This window comes from Aedes aegypti, unplaced genomic scaffold, assembly GCF_002204515.2.
Source record: "Aedes aegypti strain LVP_AGWG unplaced genomic scaffold, AaegL5.0 Primary Assembly AGWG_AaegL5_hic_scaff_2117_PBJ_arrow, whole genome shotgun sequence".
Taxonomy (NCBI): Eukaryota; Metazoa; Arthropoda; class Insecta; order Diptera; family Culicidae; genus Aedes; species Aedes aegypti.
In genome coordinates this window covers 1-18,778 of record NW_018735617.1, presented here as the reverse complement: position 1 = coordinate 18,778, position 18,778 = coordinate 1, and the positions used below count along the sequence as shown (strand labels likewise).

Genomic DNA, 18,778 nt, shown 5'->3' with positions numbered 1-18,778 from the left:
ATAGAACGGAGGTTATTAGAACTAACTTGGAGGTAATGATTTGGAGGTTATTTGGCAATTTGGAGGTTAAAATCCCCTCCAAACACTAGCGATTTTGCGGTGGGATGTTGACGTTTGATGACGAATAGTGAATGTTAAACTTTTCACAATCTGGGTCGTTTCTACGCTGATTCGCAACAAACTGGCAAACAAGCTACAGGACGGTCAAGGCGAAGAGGATTCGTGATCAAACGTCAACATCCCACCGCAAAATCGCTAGTGTTTGGAGGTGATTTTAACCTCCAACTTGTCAAATAACCTCCAAATCATCACCTCCAAGTTAGTTCTAATAGACCATTTCCGTCAGATCTAATCCCCAGTTTTTGTATTTTTCTTTGAAAGACAATCCTTTTTAATGAATATTAACGCTTTCAGACTTTGTTTACACGGAGAACAAAATATAGTGTTCGTAATCATTTTTCCAGTCAATTTAACTATATTTTAAGGTTGATTTGGAGATAACTAAAAATATAGTTGAATTGACAGTATATTGTTAAACATAACTATACCATATAGTTCTTGACAACTATATTTTTGATTGAATTTACAAACGTCAAACGTCAAAATTTAACTATATTTTAGTTGACTCTAAGTGAATTTTATTGAGATTACAATATTTTGCAATGTTTACTCAGCATTTTGTTCTGCTTTATCTACATAACTGAAAAGATTCGATGCTGCTTTATCGATCTAAAATAAACATTGCAAAAATGAAAACAAAGGGCGAGTCGACAAACTTGATATGTGGTCTCTTGCGTGAGAGGTGTTCATCTTAGCACCTACACTATTCCTTGCATGTTAGAAGTAAGTAGATTTGTGAGCATGACCTTCAAGTCAAGGGAGGTGAATGTTTCCGAATAGTAATAATTATCAAAATTATAATTGTTATAAGTAGAAGTGGATAGCTCAATCAAAGAAGTGTGTGTATTTGATTTGACGTTAATTTAGTGTTGGCGTAAGTTAATTTTATTTCGAAACAACTATTTGTGCGTAAGTAAAAGTAATTGACAGGATTGTAATCTTAACATACAGAAATTCTTCTGCGTGTATACGCACTCCTGATTTTCCTACAAATTTTTGAAAACATGGATACTCACCACAATTTGAAAAATAATTCGAGATGCGGCACACCCGGATAAAAACGTATCATTCAGTGAATGGAATAAACCATTAATGTACAATATAATGTATTGGATACAATACAGCGTATTGTAATTGAATGTCGAAGCAATATTATTCATGTTTGGTTATACAATTCAAAAACAATATAATATATTGTAACAGAACATTGTATTGTTTTTAATTGGTTTTATACCTTACAATTTTGGTCAAATTCCTATTTTCGCTTAAAACAACTGTTGCTTTTTTCTATGTAGCTTTGCTGAAAGAAATAAACAAAACAAGTTCAAAAAGTAAGAAATGTTGGGTGGAAATATTCAAAAAGTAAAAATAAGTAGTTTTTTAGAAGTCACTTGACATTAGCTGTAACGACGAATGCAACCATGATACAGTTTGTTGAATTGTTTTTGTATTGTACAACAATACACGAATTGCTTATCAAGACAATACATGAACAATATATCGTATTGTATTTTCAAAATGTTTGTATGAGAAAATATCTATATTTGTATTGTTACGATACTTAACCACCCATACACTATATTGCAAAAATCTCATATACCGTACAGTGAACTGTTCAAAACAATATATTGTACCGTAACTGTATTGTCATATTACAATATACTGTATTGTATTTCCAATATATTGAATGGTACTGTTTCAATACGTTATATTGTTTTTGTATTGTATTTTTTATTCGGGCAGTTTGTTCAACCCTATGGGTATCAGCGTTGTGATTTTGCAACTGTTTTTCGATTCCACCCCTACATTGGGATGCTTGTTTACATTTGGAAACGTCAAATCTGATACGCGCTCAAACTGACCGTGATCCCGGTCAGGGTGCCCCAAACAGGAGCGCCAACGAAACTAACCTGAAGTTACTCAAACAAACGTTGTTGAACCAGGTTGGAACTTACGCAACCCGTTCTGAATCACAGTTTCAACCCCAACCCGATTCAGGTCTTCCTAACGCGCAGCTGTTGCTGCCTCTAGGCGGGAATCTTCCGGCTTATAGGCCAATTCAGTTGCCTGCGTAGTAGTGCAATGTTGACAAAGTTTTTTTTGTTTGCTGTGAGAACTGTCACAACATTGCTTTTGTTTGCTGTGAGAATGCAAATATAAACAGAATTGCTGCAAAACAAACACTTCCTTGTTGGACTGACGTTGACTGAAAGCTCAGTGACGTCGAACAAACATCGGTACGTTTTCATTCTAAGGAAATCGACTTGTGTAAGATTGATTGTGCGTTGGTATTCGTGGCAGTTTGCTTGGAGACCTCTATTCAATTCTCGTCGGCACAAAACAGAGAGATCAGGCATCTGTCGACTACAATCATTGTGTTACAGAACCGTGTAGTGTTCGCCGGGTGCGGTCATAACCGGCCGAAGCGGTGAAGGTGGTTTACGCGGTGATTACGGAGACTTCAGTAACCGTGAAGGAAGGAGGGAGCGCAACCAGCGGAGCCCATTATGATGAATGAAATCATAAACAAAAATCATCTGGTCACGCCAGCTGATCTTAAATTCACCACAATGTGGTGGCAAAACCATAGGGGAAATAGGGGTTTGCATTTTTTCGAGGTGAAACAAATTGTACGGGACCGAGGGGTGAACTAACGTGCCGCATGTTTTTCATTGTTTTCTAATAGTTAAAGGCTCCATAACATATCGGTTCCTTAGGAAAGTTTGTTCAGTAAATTGACAGAAAGCATATAAGCCAATATTTTTTTTTTCTCGGGAATGGTCTATAGCCTCCGTTGTATGAAATATGGTGGCGCGTCGATCGTCGCAAGTTTATCGTTAAACAATCAATGGAAAATAGAAACTCTACATCACAGCATCTAGCCGGTCGTATACAATAGGCCTGTTCACTGACGTCTCAAATCAGCTGATCGGGAAGCACTTTGACATATCGTCTATGAAAATTACAGGCCCGTGTTAGCACCGGTCCTCCACCGATGTAAACAAATGCATAGACGGATCTGTCACATGAAAAGGCCTATAGATACGAGGCTGAGCACAACCACAACACCCCCCCCCTCCCTCCACCTTTCTTCATCTTTTGTCAAGCACCCTACATTTTCAATACAATAAACTCTCGAAAACTTATTCAAACAGACTCAAAGTCAAAAAAGTATACAAATTTACTTTATCGATTTTACGTGTTTCGCAGACGAAATTCTACACATATAGCTTTGAACCAACTTGATTTAGTTTCCAAATTTACAAAACGACGAAAGTAAGATTTTCAATTTTCGCAACCTAACCACTACTTTCGCCGCCCCGCTGTATGGAGAGCCAAAGTGACTTAACCACGAATCAAAACAAAACACTACTTGAGTCGATTGTACACTGGTACAAAAACGTCGCAAGTAACTAAATAAATCGTCTTATCATTTTGCAATTAAAATTTTAGTGGGAAATGATAGGAACTCCCTAGTTTTTGAACGTGAGCTTATTGTATGTAAAATTTAAGCATGTACACGACGAAAAAATGATTAAAAGGTGATTCATTTTAAAACAGTTTTAGAAGACAGGTTGTGATTCTTCTGAATTCATTTTCTCAAAACCGTATGGAATTTACTTACGTCGATTTTGAAAACGTAATCGAGATACTACTTTTTGACAAACGAGCAGAAGACTTCGTATAGTTGACCGCCAAACAAGACAGTCCATCTTCATATTTAGCATTTGCTGTGCCCGCGCGCGCTCGTTATCCGATCTTCATGCCCACAGACCGATACTGGGCGCAACTTAACCATGTTATCTGTACATTTGTACATACATGTAGAAATTTTGAGCATAGATCAATTTAGTCTTCTTATCAATAATGTGGTGTGAAACCAATCTAAATGGACCTAGAAAAACAGATAAGTGTTGTGCTCCAAATAAGTGTTGTTGTGTCTCGGTTCTGAGCTCGACCACATCCACAACGTCAACAGCGAACATCCCTTGACAGTGTGACTATAGGCCAGGGAGAGTGGATGAAATTGTCATTCATTTTTCTGTCAAATTTCATACAAAATCTACTTTTTCTCTGACAGAAATTCACTCTAGGTGAACCACTCCCCTGGCCTATTGTCGGCAGCCTCATTCTCTTCGGCAACTTTCCCCATAACAACTGCTGGTGAAATCTCTTCGGCAGCTCCAAATCAGTCGCATTTGAGGCGTGCTCATTTGAGTTGATGGCATCTCCGGCGATATTGTTTGTTTAGTCTCGGAAATCTCGCCAGTGGGGAAGCGGGCAGAACAAAGAATCATCTGAATGTTTCCACTGATGTGTTTTGATAAAAAAAAATACTGTGTATTTGGCGTTTGAAATTTAATTGCCGATAATAGTCGAATGGCGCGAAGCCGTAAGTCTCCCTACTTAAAAGAAGATTCTAGAACTTGATGAGAGTTTTTCAGTTTGTATTGAGAGCCTATCGAGATTTCAGCTTTTAGAGCTTCTGCTGAAAGTATTCAAAGTTCTTCTGACAATTTTCAGGATTCTACTGGAAAGCTTTAAAGTTGGTATCGGGAAAGCTAGAGAGAATCGTTTGAAAATACAAACGTTAATGTCCTTTAAAGGAACGCTCAGTGGCACAATCGAAATACGTTTTTGACAAAAAGTTTTACAGACTGAAGCGGGATTTGAATCCACACTCCTTGGATCGATGCAATTCAATGCTGGGTAACACGAATCACGCGGCCACCGAAGCCCCAGTCTGCATTGAAAAACTCACAGCCTTTGAATTTTCGTATAGAACCCTTTTCGGCCTCCAGATTTTGCAGAAAAATATCCTAGCTTTCGCTGGATTCCTTCCATGCTTCTGTGTTGGAAGTCTTCTACGATTTCTGCTAAATCTAAACGACCCGCAGAGCTACAGCTGAATGCCTCTAGAGTTGTAGCTGAATGTGTTCAGAGCATCTGCTGAAAGATCATCCATAGCTTCTGCTGGGACCCAAGAGTCTCTGGAGGGTTCAAAAAGGCTTCTGGAAGCTGGAAAATCATTAGTAAGCATTCGTATATCATCTGGCAGGTACGATTAAACTCTATGCCCAGGGAAGTCAAGGAAATTTCCATTACGAAAAGATCCTAAACCGACCGGGGATTCGAACCCAGACACCTTCAGCATGGCTTTGCTTTGTAGCCGCGGACTCTAACCATACCGTTCTATAGACAGTGTGAACCTTACCTTATAGCAAACTCCCAACTCAACGTGAAGGCGTACAGTCCTTGACGAACCCTTTCAATGCCTTTTTCCAACGGTATAAAACTGGAATCAGCTTCCATCGCGAGTTCTCATTTTCCGATCATAAATCGCTTTCCGTATCGGTTCCGTTTCATGCTGAAATGATGAAATGACACATGTATCATGACTATGTTACTGCGTATGTTCAATTCTGTTGAACATTGAACTCACCATGAAATAGTACCGATTGTAGACGGTATCTTCAGCTCCAGTCCCCAGTCGCGAGTTCAATAAATCCTCCAACGTCCTGATCTTGTTCGACGGCGACTGGATCAACGCAACAATATTGGCTGAATAGCTGGCATACAAGAACATCAGGATGATCAAGCTCAACAGGATCAAACATTTGGCCGGAAGCGATTTCGGCTCCAGGTACGATCCCTGTTGACACGAGGTCCCAAACATGTTCATGACCGTGTCCATCACATTCGGCCGGATGACATTCCCGTAACGAACATTAGTGCATCGCAGCTCGACCTTCATGATGATCAACAGAAGAACTCCTGAGATCACAATGAAACTGATTATGCAAATCCAAACCGATGCGCTAAACGGAAGCAGAAATACGTTATCCGTGAACGATAGCTTCGGCGAACGGAAGATAAATTTGACCCGCGATTGGGTAGTCATCGAGAGGTAATCGATCTCCTTGATACGATCCGCTGTTAGGAACAGTGCCGTGCCGCCCAGATCCGCCAGATCACTCTGCAGTTCACCTATCATTCCGCTGAATTTACCTGTCTCGGATTACGATAGCCCCACGTGTTGACGTCAGTGTTGGGAAACTCGTGAGTACTCACTGAAAACTGCAAACTCACTCGCGAGTATGAGTTGTACAGCTTGAACTCTCGCGTGAGTATACTCAGGCGTGAGTTTCAGTTGTACAGCTCATACTCGTGAGTGAGTTTTCGACTAACACTTACTCACTCGTGAGTAATTTTACTCACTTGAAATATTGTAAATATTCTAAAAGCTTGCGAATGGCCCAAATAAATAATAAGTAATAAGTAAGGCTATTCTTGGGGTTACCTTATTCAAATGATAGCATGAAAATTTTATTCTGAAAAACCATTTAATGCACGCAAAACGTTATTATGATATGAATTCATAACACAAGCTGTAATTTATGTTTGGTATTTCGCTGCGCATGTTGCCTCGTAAATGCCCTTTTCTTCTTTCTTCTGATGTTACCCCTCTACTGGGTCTGATTCTGCTTTTTAGCTAAATGTACTTATGATATGAGCATTTCCACATTTATCAACTATGAGCTTCATTTGCCAATTGACTATTTTTTTATTCTCTACTTTACGATATGCAGCACTACTGCAATAATAAAAACCTGAGACAGAGACTCGACAAAACGTATCTAAGTTTCGTGCCAAAACTAATAAGCCGCTGATTGGTCTGCCAAACAGCGTTGCCAGCAATATTTTGTGCGACAACTTCAGCACCAGCTTTTCTCGCTCTTCTTTTCAATTTCATTATTTTGTCCCGGTTTTCTGACAACATATAGATCATAAAAGAGGAGCAGAAATCTAACAATAAGTGAGGTGCTACATGTCTTAGATAGAAACGAGCAAAATAAGTTAAAAAAATATTTCAGAAATTTTTTTTTTAATAATTTTGGGACTAGATTAAACGTTGAAAATGATACATTTTTCAATGTCTCGTCTGCCTGTCTTTTTTTTCCGGAAGGAATCTCTTGAGTAAATCGAGTAATGAAATCCTTACAAGAAATTCCTGATAATCCTGATGATTACAGAAATTCCTGATCCGGATGATCTGATGGACTACCTTGAAGAGTTCTTGAAGAATTTTCTAAACGTTCGGGTAGAATCCCCTAATAAATTCCGAAAAGAGTTTATAATAGATTGCCTGATGGAACCCAGAAGAACCCTAGTGGGATTCTTGAAGGAACCTTTAGAACACTTTCTGATAGAATCCCTGACAGAATTTCTGATGAAATCCCAAGAGGATTTTATAATAAAGTCTAAGAAGTTTTTCTAATGGAATCCATGAAAGAACTTCCGATGGAGTCTCCGCAGAAACTCCCAATGAAAATAAATTTAAATAGATTTAATCTACTGAAAAACTCCTTCGGATGGAATCCTTGGAAAAACTTGAGTAATTCCTGATGGAATCATTAGAGAAACTTTTGATAGAATCCCAGAAGAAATTCCAAGTGGAATGCCTAAAAAAATGCTAATCATACCCTAAAGAAAATGCTAATGAATCCATTGGGAACTCTATTGAAAGACTCAGGGGAACTCCGGATGTAATCCCTACAGAAACTCTTGATAGAATCCCAGAAGGAATTCCAGGTGAAATGTCTAAAGAAAAAGCTAATGAAACCCCTGAAGGAACACTTTTGAAATCCCTGATGTAATTCCCAGAAGAGTTCCTGATGTTATCTCTAGAAGAAACTTCTGATGTAATTCCTGGAGGATCCAGGTGAAATCTCTGAAGAAACTTCTGATATAACCTCTACATGAACCCCTGATGGAATCTCTAAGGGAACTCCTGTTAAAACATCTGAAGAATTTAATTATGATTCCTGAAGGAATTCCTGGTGAAATCCGGAGGAACTCTCGAAAAATTATTCATACAGACTCAAGTCAAAAAAGTATACAAACTTACTTTATCGATCCTACGTGTTAAGCAGGCGGAATTCTACACGTTCCACCCTGTACCAACTCAACTTTCACTTTTAGAACGTTTAATTTCCGGATTTACAAAACGACGAAAGTAAGATTTTCAACTTTCGCAACCTAACCACTACTTTCGCCGCCCCGCTGTATGGAGAGACAAAGTGACTTAACCACGAATCAAAACAAAACACAACTTGAGCCGATTTTACACTGGTAGAAAAACGTCGAAAGTAACTTGATGAAACGGCTTATCATTTTGTGTAATTATTTTTTTTTTGGGAAATAATAGAAACTACGTAGTTTTTGAGCGCGAGCTGATTGTATGCAAAATTTAAGTGGTGTACACTGCGAAAAAATGTTAAAAAGGTGATTCATTTCAAAACAGTTTTAGAAGACAGGTTGTGATTCTTCTGAATTAATTTTCTCAAAACCGTATGAAAGTGACTTACGTCGATTTGAAAAAGTAATCGAGAACTCTTGATGGAACCCTTTTAGGAATTTCTTGAGATATTCTTGCAGGAACTCCAGATGAAATCATTTGAGGTACTCCTGTTGAAATCCTTTGAAGAACTCCCTATGGAATCGCTACAGGAACTACTGATGAAATCCCTGATGGAACTCCTGATAAAATGCCTAGAATTGCTTATGAAGAAATCCTGATGGAATTCGTAGGGGAACTCCTAATATAAATTCTAAAGAAACTTCTAATAGGATCTCAGTAGAAATAATTGCTGGAATCTCTGAAGGAACTCTTGATGAAATCCTCAGAAGAACTCTAATGGTAGTTCTAAGGTACTCCTGATAGAATCCCTATTGGAATTTCTGATAGAATCCCTGGAGGAACTCCGGATGGAATCCTTGGAGGAATATAAAGATATTGTTGGAGGAACTCCTGATAGAATCATTGAAGAGACTCCTGATGAAATCGCTAGATGAACTCCTCATGAAATTTCTGGAGAAATTCCTATAAGTTTCCTGAAGGAACTCCTGATAGAATCTATAAAGGAACTCTTTATGATATTCCTAGAAGAAGTATGGCGGAGTCGATGTTGGTCAAACCGTCTGAGCGTCTCTGGGGTGCATAATGGGCTAATGCATTATGCCCTCCCATCGTGACAAGGTCGCATCACCAAGGGGAGGGAATTACTTATGAAAAACTATTTGCGATGAAATAACTATCCAATCGGAAATCAGAAATGATAAGGCATGACATTGCCGGACACACCCATCTTCTCCGTTAAGAGGAAAGGAAAGCATAATGGTGATATGACACCTATTTGAGTAGAGGCCAGCGAAAGTTACAAGTGGTGGCACACAGTAATCGGCACCAAAAAGTGGGTGGTGTTTGTCTGTCTTGTTTTCGTCCATGGCTCGTTATCTTCCACGAACGATAGATGTCATGCGTGTTGTAGGAACCCTTCGAAAATCCCTAGTTTTTGTGGAGTTTAGATTGTCAACCGGAAAGGAATCACCCCTTCACGCGGATGCTCCACACAACTTACTCATACAAGTGTCAGTTTTGCAAGTAAGACAAAAGATTCTTTCAAAAAGAGGCCAAGTCTCTTAACAGAGACCTGCTATCATTCTAAAATTGATAGCTTCGACATTTTACATATAAGTTGTTTGAATGCAGATTATTTTCCCAATTCAATTTTACAGAGTTTTTGTAAATTTCGAATAATATGTTAATGAATTACTGATCAATTCTTATTCCTACAAATTCAAACATTCATGGCCCATGACTCTTGAGAAGTCGATAACTTTCATACCCAAACAAGATCCTCACTGAACAGCCTCAAGAAGCGTTTTGATAGCAGGCAGCCGAAATTGTTGGCTTTTGACGCGAAAAATCCTTTGTCATGAACATATTGAACCAGTAAAATACTGCTTCGCATAATTTCCTCATTGTTATCGAATCTCCTGAGAATTCCACGTTTTATTTTGCTATCAACTCTACAAATGTCCGTTATGCCAAATGACCTAGACCTTGATTTGAATCTCAGTACTGTGACACAAAAAAAAACAATAAAAAAATCCATACTTACCATCGTCCTGTGGTTCCCCCCGCCAACGTGTCTCAGCTTCAGCGCTTCAAAACTGGGGAAGTAAACTAATCTCCTCGCGTCAATCCGTCTCATCCACACTCTCCTCGTCATGACCCGTTTTCATCAACCGGAATTCGGTTCCCTTCCGGCTGACGGACAATTAGCTTCTGGTCTTTGCAACTTGGTTAATGTCCAAAGCCACCCTCGGCGGGCGACTCTTCTCTCGTTCCCGGCATTCCTACCCGAATGGTTTTGGAGACTTATCCGTCGTTTCTTGGCATTTTGCGCTCTAGATTTGGCCGAGATTGGCATACTTATATTTTGGGCAAATTGTCCCAGCCTGAAATCTATTGGGATCGACTTTAAACCTAGCTTTCAGCCCCTCGCCCTCGCTTGAGGAAGGGCTTCGTCGGGAACTTTCTTGGGGGGTTAATCGGGTAACTTACCCCTCCGTTTTATTGGTTTCCCCTCTCAATCTCCTCGTCACTTTCAACCGGAGGTTGTTCCCTAGTGGTTATCACGCAATGAGAAATATACTAAGGTGTGGAAAAAGAAGCAATGGCTATGTATTAGTAAAGAGAAAAAAACGTAAACAAAATAACTACGTCCACTAATTTACACGACTTCTTATGGGGAGCTCGCCCGCTTGTAGTTGTGAAACACTTTTGCACGTACCACGGATGTCAGCGCACACTAAATGTCGTCTTCCTCACCTCGGTATATATTCTCATTGGGTTATCACGCCCAATGGTATGGGTGCCCTGGTGTAGAAGTAGTTGTGAACCTTAGAGCATCTTTTACGGGGGCGACCATTTGGGTGATTAAAATGGATCACCCTCAGAGTTGTCATTTTAGTTTAGTCACTCATTCTCACACCGGTGGCTACCATATTTAGTAACTCGTTTCCGTACCGGTCGTTGCTTTTTGGGTTAACATATGAGTTGTGAAAATAATGGTGATCAATTCAGGTTGGGAATTTTTGTAACTCTGCTGGGATATCTATTATATTCTGGTGCGGAATTATAAGAATTTTATCGGAAATTTTGAGATTGTTTATGAATTCGATTGGATGCTAATTTGATTGGAACCCTTGCCAATTCTACCGGAATCCTTGTAAATCTTACAAGAAATATTGCAAATTTGACCGTAATTATGGTGAATCCGACTGGAATGCTTGGGATTCCGACTTGAATCCTTGGGATTCCAACTGGAATCCTTGGGATTCCGATTGGAATTCTTGGGATTATTGGAATTCTTGGGATTCCGATTGGAATCCTTGGGATTCCGACTGGAATCCTTGGGATTCCGACTGGAATCCTTGGGATTCCGACTGGAATCCTTGGTTTTTACTGGTTCCGACTGAAATCCTTGGGATTCCGACTGGAATCCTCGGGATTCCGACTGGAATCCTTGGGATTCTGATCAGAATGGGAAAGAGATTTTGATAAGAACACCGACTGGAATCCTTGGGATTCCGACTGGAATTATAAGAATTTTGGAACTGGAAGACCAGTCAGAATCCCGAGGACTCTAGTCTGAATCCCGAGGATTCCAGCCGGAATCCCTAAGATTCCAGCCGAAATCCGGAGGATTCCAGACGATATCCCAAGGATTCCAGTCGGAATTCGGAGGATTCCAGTCGGAATCCCAAGGATTCTAGTCGGAATCCCAAGAATTCCAGTCGTAATCCCAAGGATTCCAGTCGGCATCCCGAGGATTCCAGTCGGTGTTCTTATCAAAATCTCTTTCCAATTCTGATCAGAATCCCGAGTACTCCAGTCTGAATCCCGAGGATTCCAGCCGAAATCACGAGGATTCCAGTCGGAATTCTAGTTGGAATTCCAAAGATTGCTGTCGAAACCCCAAGGATTCCAATCGAAATCCCAAGGATTCCAGTCGGAATCCCAAGGATTCCAGTCGGAATCCCAAGGATTCCAGTCGGAATCCCAAGGATTCCAGTCGGAATCCCAAGGATTCCAGTCGGAATCCCAAGGATTCCAGTCGGAATCCCAAGGATTCCAGTCGGAATCCCAAGGATTCCAGTCGGAATCCCAAGGATTCCAGTCGGAATCCCAAGGATTCCAGTCGGAATCCCAAGGATTCCAGTTGGAATCCCAAGGATTCCAGTTGGAATCCCAAGGATTCCAGTTGGAATCCCAAGGATTCCAGTTGGAATCCCAAGGATTCCAGTTGGAATCCCAAGGATTCCAGTCGGAATCCCAAGGATTCCAGTCGGAATCCCAAGGATTCCAGTCGGAATCCCAAGGATTCCAGTCGGAATCCCAAGGATTCCAGTCGGAATCCCAAGGATTCCAGTCGGAATCCCAAGGATTCCAGTCGGAATCCCAAGGATTCCAGTCGGAATCCCAAGGATTCCAGTCGGAATCCCAAGGATTCCAGTCGGAATCCCAAGGATTCCAGTCGGAATCCCAAGGATTCCAGTCGGAATCCCAAGGATTCCAGTCGGAATCCCAAGGATTCCAGTCGGAATCCCAAGGATTCCAGTCGGAATCCCAAGGATTCCAGTCGGAATCCCAAGGATTCCAGTCGGAATCCCAAGGATTCCAGTCGGAATCCCAAGGATTCCAGTCGGAATCCCAAGGATTCCAGTCGGAATCCCAAGGATTCCAGTCGGAATCCCAAGGATTCCAGTCGGAATCCCAAGGATTCCAGTCGGAATCCCAAGGATTCCAGTCGGAATCCCAAGGATTCCAGTCGGAATCCCAAGGATTCCAGTCGGAATCCCAAGGATTCCAGTCGGAATCCCAAGGATTCCAGTCGGAATCCCAAGGATTCCAGTCGGAATCCCAAGGATTCCAGTCGGAATCCCAAGGATTCCAGTCGGAATCCCAAGGATTCCAGTCGGAATCCCAAGGATTCCAGTCGGAATCCCAAGGATTCCAGTCGGAATCCCAAGGATTCCAGTCGGAATCCCAAGGATTCCAGTCGGAATCCCAAGGATTCCAGTCGGAATCCCAAGGATTCCAGTCGGAATTCTAAGGATTCCAGTCGGAATCCCAAAATCCCATAATTCTCCGAAATCGATAAATTCTTACGAGGATTTTCGAATATTTCATAAACTTCTATCGGATTTCCAATAATTGCATCAGATTCCTAGTACAGGTCGGACTCGATTATCCGGAGTATCGATTTTTTTTTCACTCCGGATAATCGAATCACTAAGAAAAAAATTGAAATCTTCGATAATAGAACTTAAATATTATCTTTTTGTTGTTGTTCTATTTATATGATGCGGTGGCGTAGCCAGAAATTATTTCTAGGAACAGTAGGGGTCTTTACAAGAAAAACAAAACTTTGACCAGCATACACAAAAAAACACTTTTTCAAACCCCCTTTTTCTTAAATACGTTCAAAACTGAAAAACCATTCATATTGTATATTGCAATACCAAATTATTTCAGATTCATGCATAAAAATTGAAAAACAAGAACATCGAAAAATAAATTCCGGATAATCGAGTCTAAAATTCCGGACAATCGAATCCCGGATAATCGAGTCCCCGGATAATCGAGTCTCCGGATAATCGAGTCCGACCTGTATTCTTATCAAAATCTTGAAGGTTTACCCGAATTCCAAAAATTTTGAAATTTCTACTTCATGCGCATCATGCATCAGATTTCCAAAACTCCAACCAGAATTTAATATCCCACACCGTATGCTTGAATTCAAATCGAATAGCAGCGCAACTATCGCGCTGCTAAATTTGCTCACCCGATGCTTTCCGAAAGCAGCGCTGTCATTTTGCTACCCTGGTTAGCAGCGCCCGGTACGGATCAGCGTAATGATACTGCGCTATGTAATTTAGTTTAGTCGCGCACCGTTACGGTTGCTCTTAGAGGAAAACAATATGCACTCTGTCTCGAAAAACACCCAGAATCCGGGTATAAATTGTTCAAATTGGGTAATATTTCCATATGCATTTTGATGAGTCTGGAAAGGGCGTGCAAGTTTCTTTGAGGAAAACAAAAACAAACTGTGTATGACGAGCGTATGCTAGTCTACGTGTGTTCAAATGTCACTAAGCTCTCTAGCGCTTCGCCTCCATTCCCCTGCCACTTTTCGCTGCATGGTTGGTCTGTTCAAATTCCGAATCGTCCTCGTGACTAACATCCGGTATAGGGTCATTTTCCCCTCCCCGTGATTCAGCCCCAGAATGACGTACATTTTCTGCTGTTACTGGCTCAGCAATTCCCGCTGGGCCATTTGGTTCTGCAATAAAACGCGCTGCTTTTCCTGTTTCCATTGCTTAAGCTGTTCCGGGCCAGGATACTTCACGGCGAGTCGGACTTGGGACATAGCACAGATGTCCCCCGCGGACGAAAATCCGGCTTTTAAAATCAAGAAAATACGGACGAACACTTACCGAACTGCAGCGGTTTAAAAACGGTTGTTTGTTTACTCGCGGTTGTGATCGTTGCGATCCGCCGTGCGAGTTGTGCCTCGCTAGGGGTGCTCAGATACAATTCAGTCATTCGATTAAAATAGAGTCGGCACAAAAACCCCTGACTAACATTCAAAGAGGGCCCTTTTAACATCGGTAAACAACTGGGAGGGAGAAACCGATACGAAATTTATGTACGTCAAGGTGAGCCGAGATTCTGCTGTCACGAACTGTCTCTGTGAGCCGAGATCTTGAATAAATGGGACAAACATTTATGTCAATAAACGAAATAAATTGGTCTGGGAAGTATTTGAACACAATCGGACTTTGGCATATATAACTTGTTTATCCATTTTGAAAAACTGACTCTGAAATCGGTAAAGTTTAAACAACCATACTAAATAACTGCATATCACAATACACACTGAAGTCGACAGCAGCTGTAAACACTTTGAATTATTTACATTTACAGTCTTCCACCTAGTACATATAGAACATACTAATGTACAATTTTATTGAGCATTTTGCACCTTATTAGACTACTGTGCAGAAAATTTTTGCACAGTGAACATTTGCACACCTCGCACATACACTCACATTACCGCTTGACAACGTGCTTGGATACTAACTTTTCTATTTTTGTTTTGATTTTGCGCAAACGGTTAGCATTTTATAATTGACTTATTCACCGATTAACTAAATTCACTCCGTCCAGGAATGCAACCCGATCATTGCAAGAAACGCCATGGGAAGAATGCTGGGAAGAATTATAGTTAACGATTTAGTTCGTCCCTCAACGTGGAGTACTCGGGTGAACCGATAGATAGTGACTAAGGTGAAGTTAATGCAAGGGTTTTTCTCAAACCTCATAACGCCTAAATTTGCCATTTTTGATACCCGCCCACCTCCACTTTTTGTATTTTTTTATAATAACTGTAACATTTAGGGACACTTGCCCACCCCCTTCACCGTTATGCAATTTGTAAATGGGCCCGAAGATCTTTCGTTAGGAGGAACACCAAATCGCTAATCGATTACGCCCTGAACTTGCAGGAAACAGATCTGATTCCGAAGACGATTTTGATGATGATCATTCTGGATCCAGCAAACAATAGCTTCCCAAGGAAAACTTCCCGATGAGCTAAACGGCTGCTGGCTATTAGTTGCCGTTCACGATTTCACGGAGCATTCGTCAGGAAAATAAATTTTAGCGGGGTGTAGCTGGCAATACGGTGAATATTTTTTACTAAATGCTGGTCGCTTTCAAATAAACATAACAATAAGGAAGTTATGATGCAATCTGTTTGATTGCTTTGAATTATTTTGAAACGTCATAAACAGGTTTCAAAGCATACGCCTGCTGATGTTAGTGGGTGTGCAAATTGTATCTTACCCTTGAATAATTTCATTAGAATCTAAAAATTTGTGCAACGATCAATATTTTGCTTTGGAAATTGGTTACTCACCATACTCACAAAGAGTAACTTGCTCACTCACCCGAGAGTAATGACGTCATACTCACTGCGAGTATTACTCTTTACGTGAGTAATACTCGCAGTGAGTTATGACGTCATACTCTCGCGTGAGTTAGAGTAAGGAATGAGTGACTCACAGCGTGAGTATTACTCGCTATCGAGTACGAGAGTGAGTATTTTTTTACTCGCGAGCACGAGTTTCCCAACACTGGTTGACGTAGCTGAACTTGAGGGTGGCGTTCAAGTCTTGGGCCACGTGTTTCGTCAGAAAGTAGTTCGATTTGGTGACTGCGTCCACATGTTTCTCACTGTAGTCTTCCAGGTGGTTAACAGTTTCGTTGTGGGTGATCACTATCGATGCACGCAACTTGTAGTGATTCAAGTTATGCCGGCGAACGGAGGAATACTTGGAGAACTGTGAGTTTACAATCACACCTTTATTCCAGAAACCAAACGTTTCCTCGATCAGTTCAGTTGTAAGTGATAGACGATAAACTGTAACGTCAAACGGTTTTAACAAAGACTTCAATGAAAATCAAAGCTGCAGATCACCTTGTTTGATTGCGAAGCCTTGTACGCCATTTTCTTCACAGATATAGTAAACTTCACTGCTAATCAACACTTGAAGATTATCAAAAAACTTCAGGAATTGTTCGCACTTCGAAGTTTTGTTATTTATTATAATCCACTTAACTCGGTAGTACAACAGCTGACCAGCTGATCGCAGCAAGTTTTTCGATTTGGAACAACCTGCGTCAATCACCAATAAGTTCTGATGTTGATTGCGATCGTTCCAGGGAAGATTCACTTGGTTTTCGGTGAAAAATCGAACACTAGTGAATGAATTTAGTCCCGACCAAAATTGCAGTTTTTCACTTTCGCTCCAACATGATAGAACCGTAACCTGAACCGGCAGTTGGAGGTGTTCAATCAAATTCGATGTGGCCGTAATGAGATCATAGTTTGTAGTAACGACCGACTTCGATAACACAAGAAGGACTAAAATCACCGTTGGGAACTTCATTGTGCCTTATGTCCTGATTTCGAGGAATACCTTTTATACTGACATTCCATAGGTCCATCAAACCTCAAGTGGGAAATTAAATGATAAAATATGAACATTTCCTGGCACAGTTTCTGCGTTGGCTACCCGGGTAAAAAACGTACCATTCGATGGATGGAATGAACCATTGATGTGAGGTGTCTGGGCAAGTGGGTAAATGGGGATAAGTGAAAATAGCTTGTATATTTTAGTGAATATTTGAATTTACGTTCCAAACTCATAAACTTTTTAGGTAAGTGGGGTTAGTGGATATATATATATATATATATATATATATATATATATATATATATATATATATATATATATATATATATATATATATATATATATATATATATATATATATATATATATATATATTTTTCTATTGAATTTGTGTTTGCTTTTTGAGTAACCATAAGTTTCGACAACATCATAGAAAAGCAGAGCAAGCTGAATATTCAAAAGAACTTCAATAAAAGCGTTATAAGCTAATGGAAGTCGTGGAATTTCTCAAAAGAGGCCTTTTAAACATTAGGACACAGACAAACAGACGTCACACTCTCATCGATGTCCATCGATCACCTTTTTAACGGTCGATTCAAATATATTGTAGGTGGTCAATCCACCACCCGCAGCGCTCGCATCACTTTTGTTCGTGTTTGACGTTTACGCACTACCGCCATCTGTTGGCCCATCGGCCAAACACAACAATTTTAGCATTGGGCGTACATGTTCTCTCGACTATGATTTTGATCGAGATTTGTTCTAAGTGTTACGTCTGTTTGTCTGTGATTAGGATATTAGTGTCTACTTCGAACAACCGATCACAAGGGTTACGTGGTTTGAAAAGTTTTCATCTGTGAAACTGTGAAACTGCACAGAAATCCCGTGGAATATCGATGTAAAGTTAATTTTAAATATAAAAATGGGGGTTTAGTCTACTCAACAAAAAATCTAAATACTACAGTGAAGCCTCCATGAGTCGATATTGAAGGGACCATCAACTCATGGAAATATCGAGGCATGGAACAGCAATCCTTTGGAAAGCTGCTTCTAAGGACCATCATAGTAACCTTGAAATTTAGTTTTTAGTATTATGGAGGTATCACTGTATATTGAATGATTTTTCCCGAGGATTCATCCAACATTTACAAAAACAAATTACAAGCGGTAGAAATTCTACAAAAAAGAAATGTAATATGACTTTGAAAGTGTTGTAGGAGTTTTAAAGGCATAGTGGACACGTTTTGTGTAGTTACGATACTGAACAACTTGTAAGTTATATTGTAAAAACCTATTTAGAGTAAGGTGGGGCAAAAGTTCGACCTTAGTGGTATAATCAAAGTTTCCAGGAAAATAATAGCAGATGAAACAAAACAAATACCATACAGCGAACCTTCATAATATTGGCTATAACTTTGCTGAACAAACTTGTGTCAAAATATTTACCCGTTTTTAGTTATAACAGTTTCAAAATTGATTGTCTTATTCGAACTTTTGCCCCACCGGTGGGGCAAAAGTTCGAATCTAGTGTGGGGCAAAAGTTCGTTGGCTAAAACACAAAATATCAATACTTTTATGCTAGGCATACTTTCTACCAGCCGTAAACTTATGTTTGCCGAAAAATACACACTAAATTTTCATCAAAAAATGCCCAAAACAGTGTTAATTGTAATACACCCAAAAAATAGCAGTTTTTCGCAAAACTAAGGGAAATGTAATATTTTTTCGCACATTTTTCGCACGATCAGGCTAATTTCGCTAAATT

General features: G+C 40.1%; 2 protein-coding genes across 2 annotated transcripts; both read right to left on the bottom strand.

Annotated features, from left to right (window-relative positions):
• Positions 1-5,422: 5,422 nt before the first annotated feature.
• LOC110680938 (glutamate [NMDA] receptor subunit 1-like) lies at positions 5,423-6,127 on the bottom strand. The gene is made up of 2 exons (XM_021856719.1): positions 5,564-6,127; positions 5,423-5,488 (listed from the first exon to the last, which is right to left on the bottom strand). The coding sequence occupies exons 1-2, from the start codon at positions 6,113-6,115 to the stop codon at positions 5,423-5,425; spliced, it is 618 nt and encodes a 205-aa protein (XP_021712411.1). The 5' UTR covers positions 6,116-6,127.
• Positions 6,128-15,421: 9,294 nt separating this feature from the next.
• LOC110680937 lies at positions 15,422-17,174 on the bottom strand. The gene is made up of 2 exons (XM_021856718.1): positions 16,515-17,174; positions 15,422-16,457 (listed from the first exon to the last, which is right to left on the bottom strand). The coding sequence occupies exons 1-2, from the start codon at positions 16,984-16,986 to the stop codon at positions 16,144-16,146; spliced, it is 786 nt and encodes a 261-aa protein (XP_021712410.1). The 5' UTR covers positions 16,987-17,174; the 3' UTR covers positions 15,422-16,143.
• Between the last annotated feature and the right edge of the window lie 1,604 nt (positions 17,175-18,778).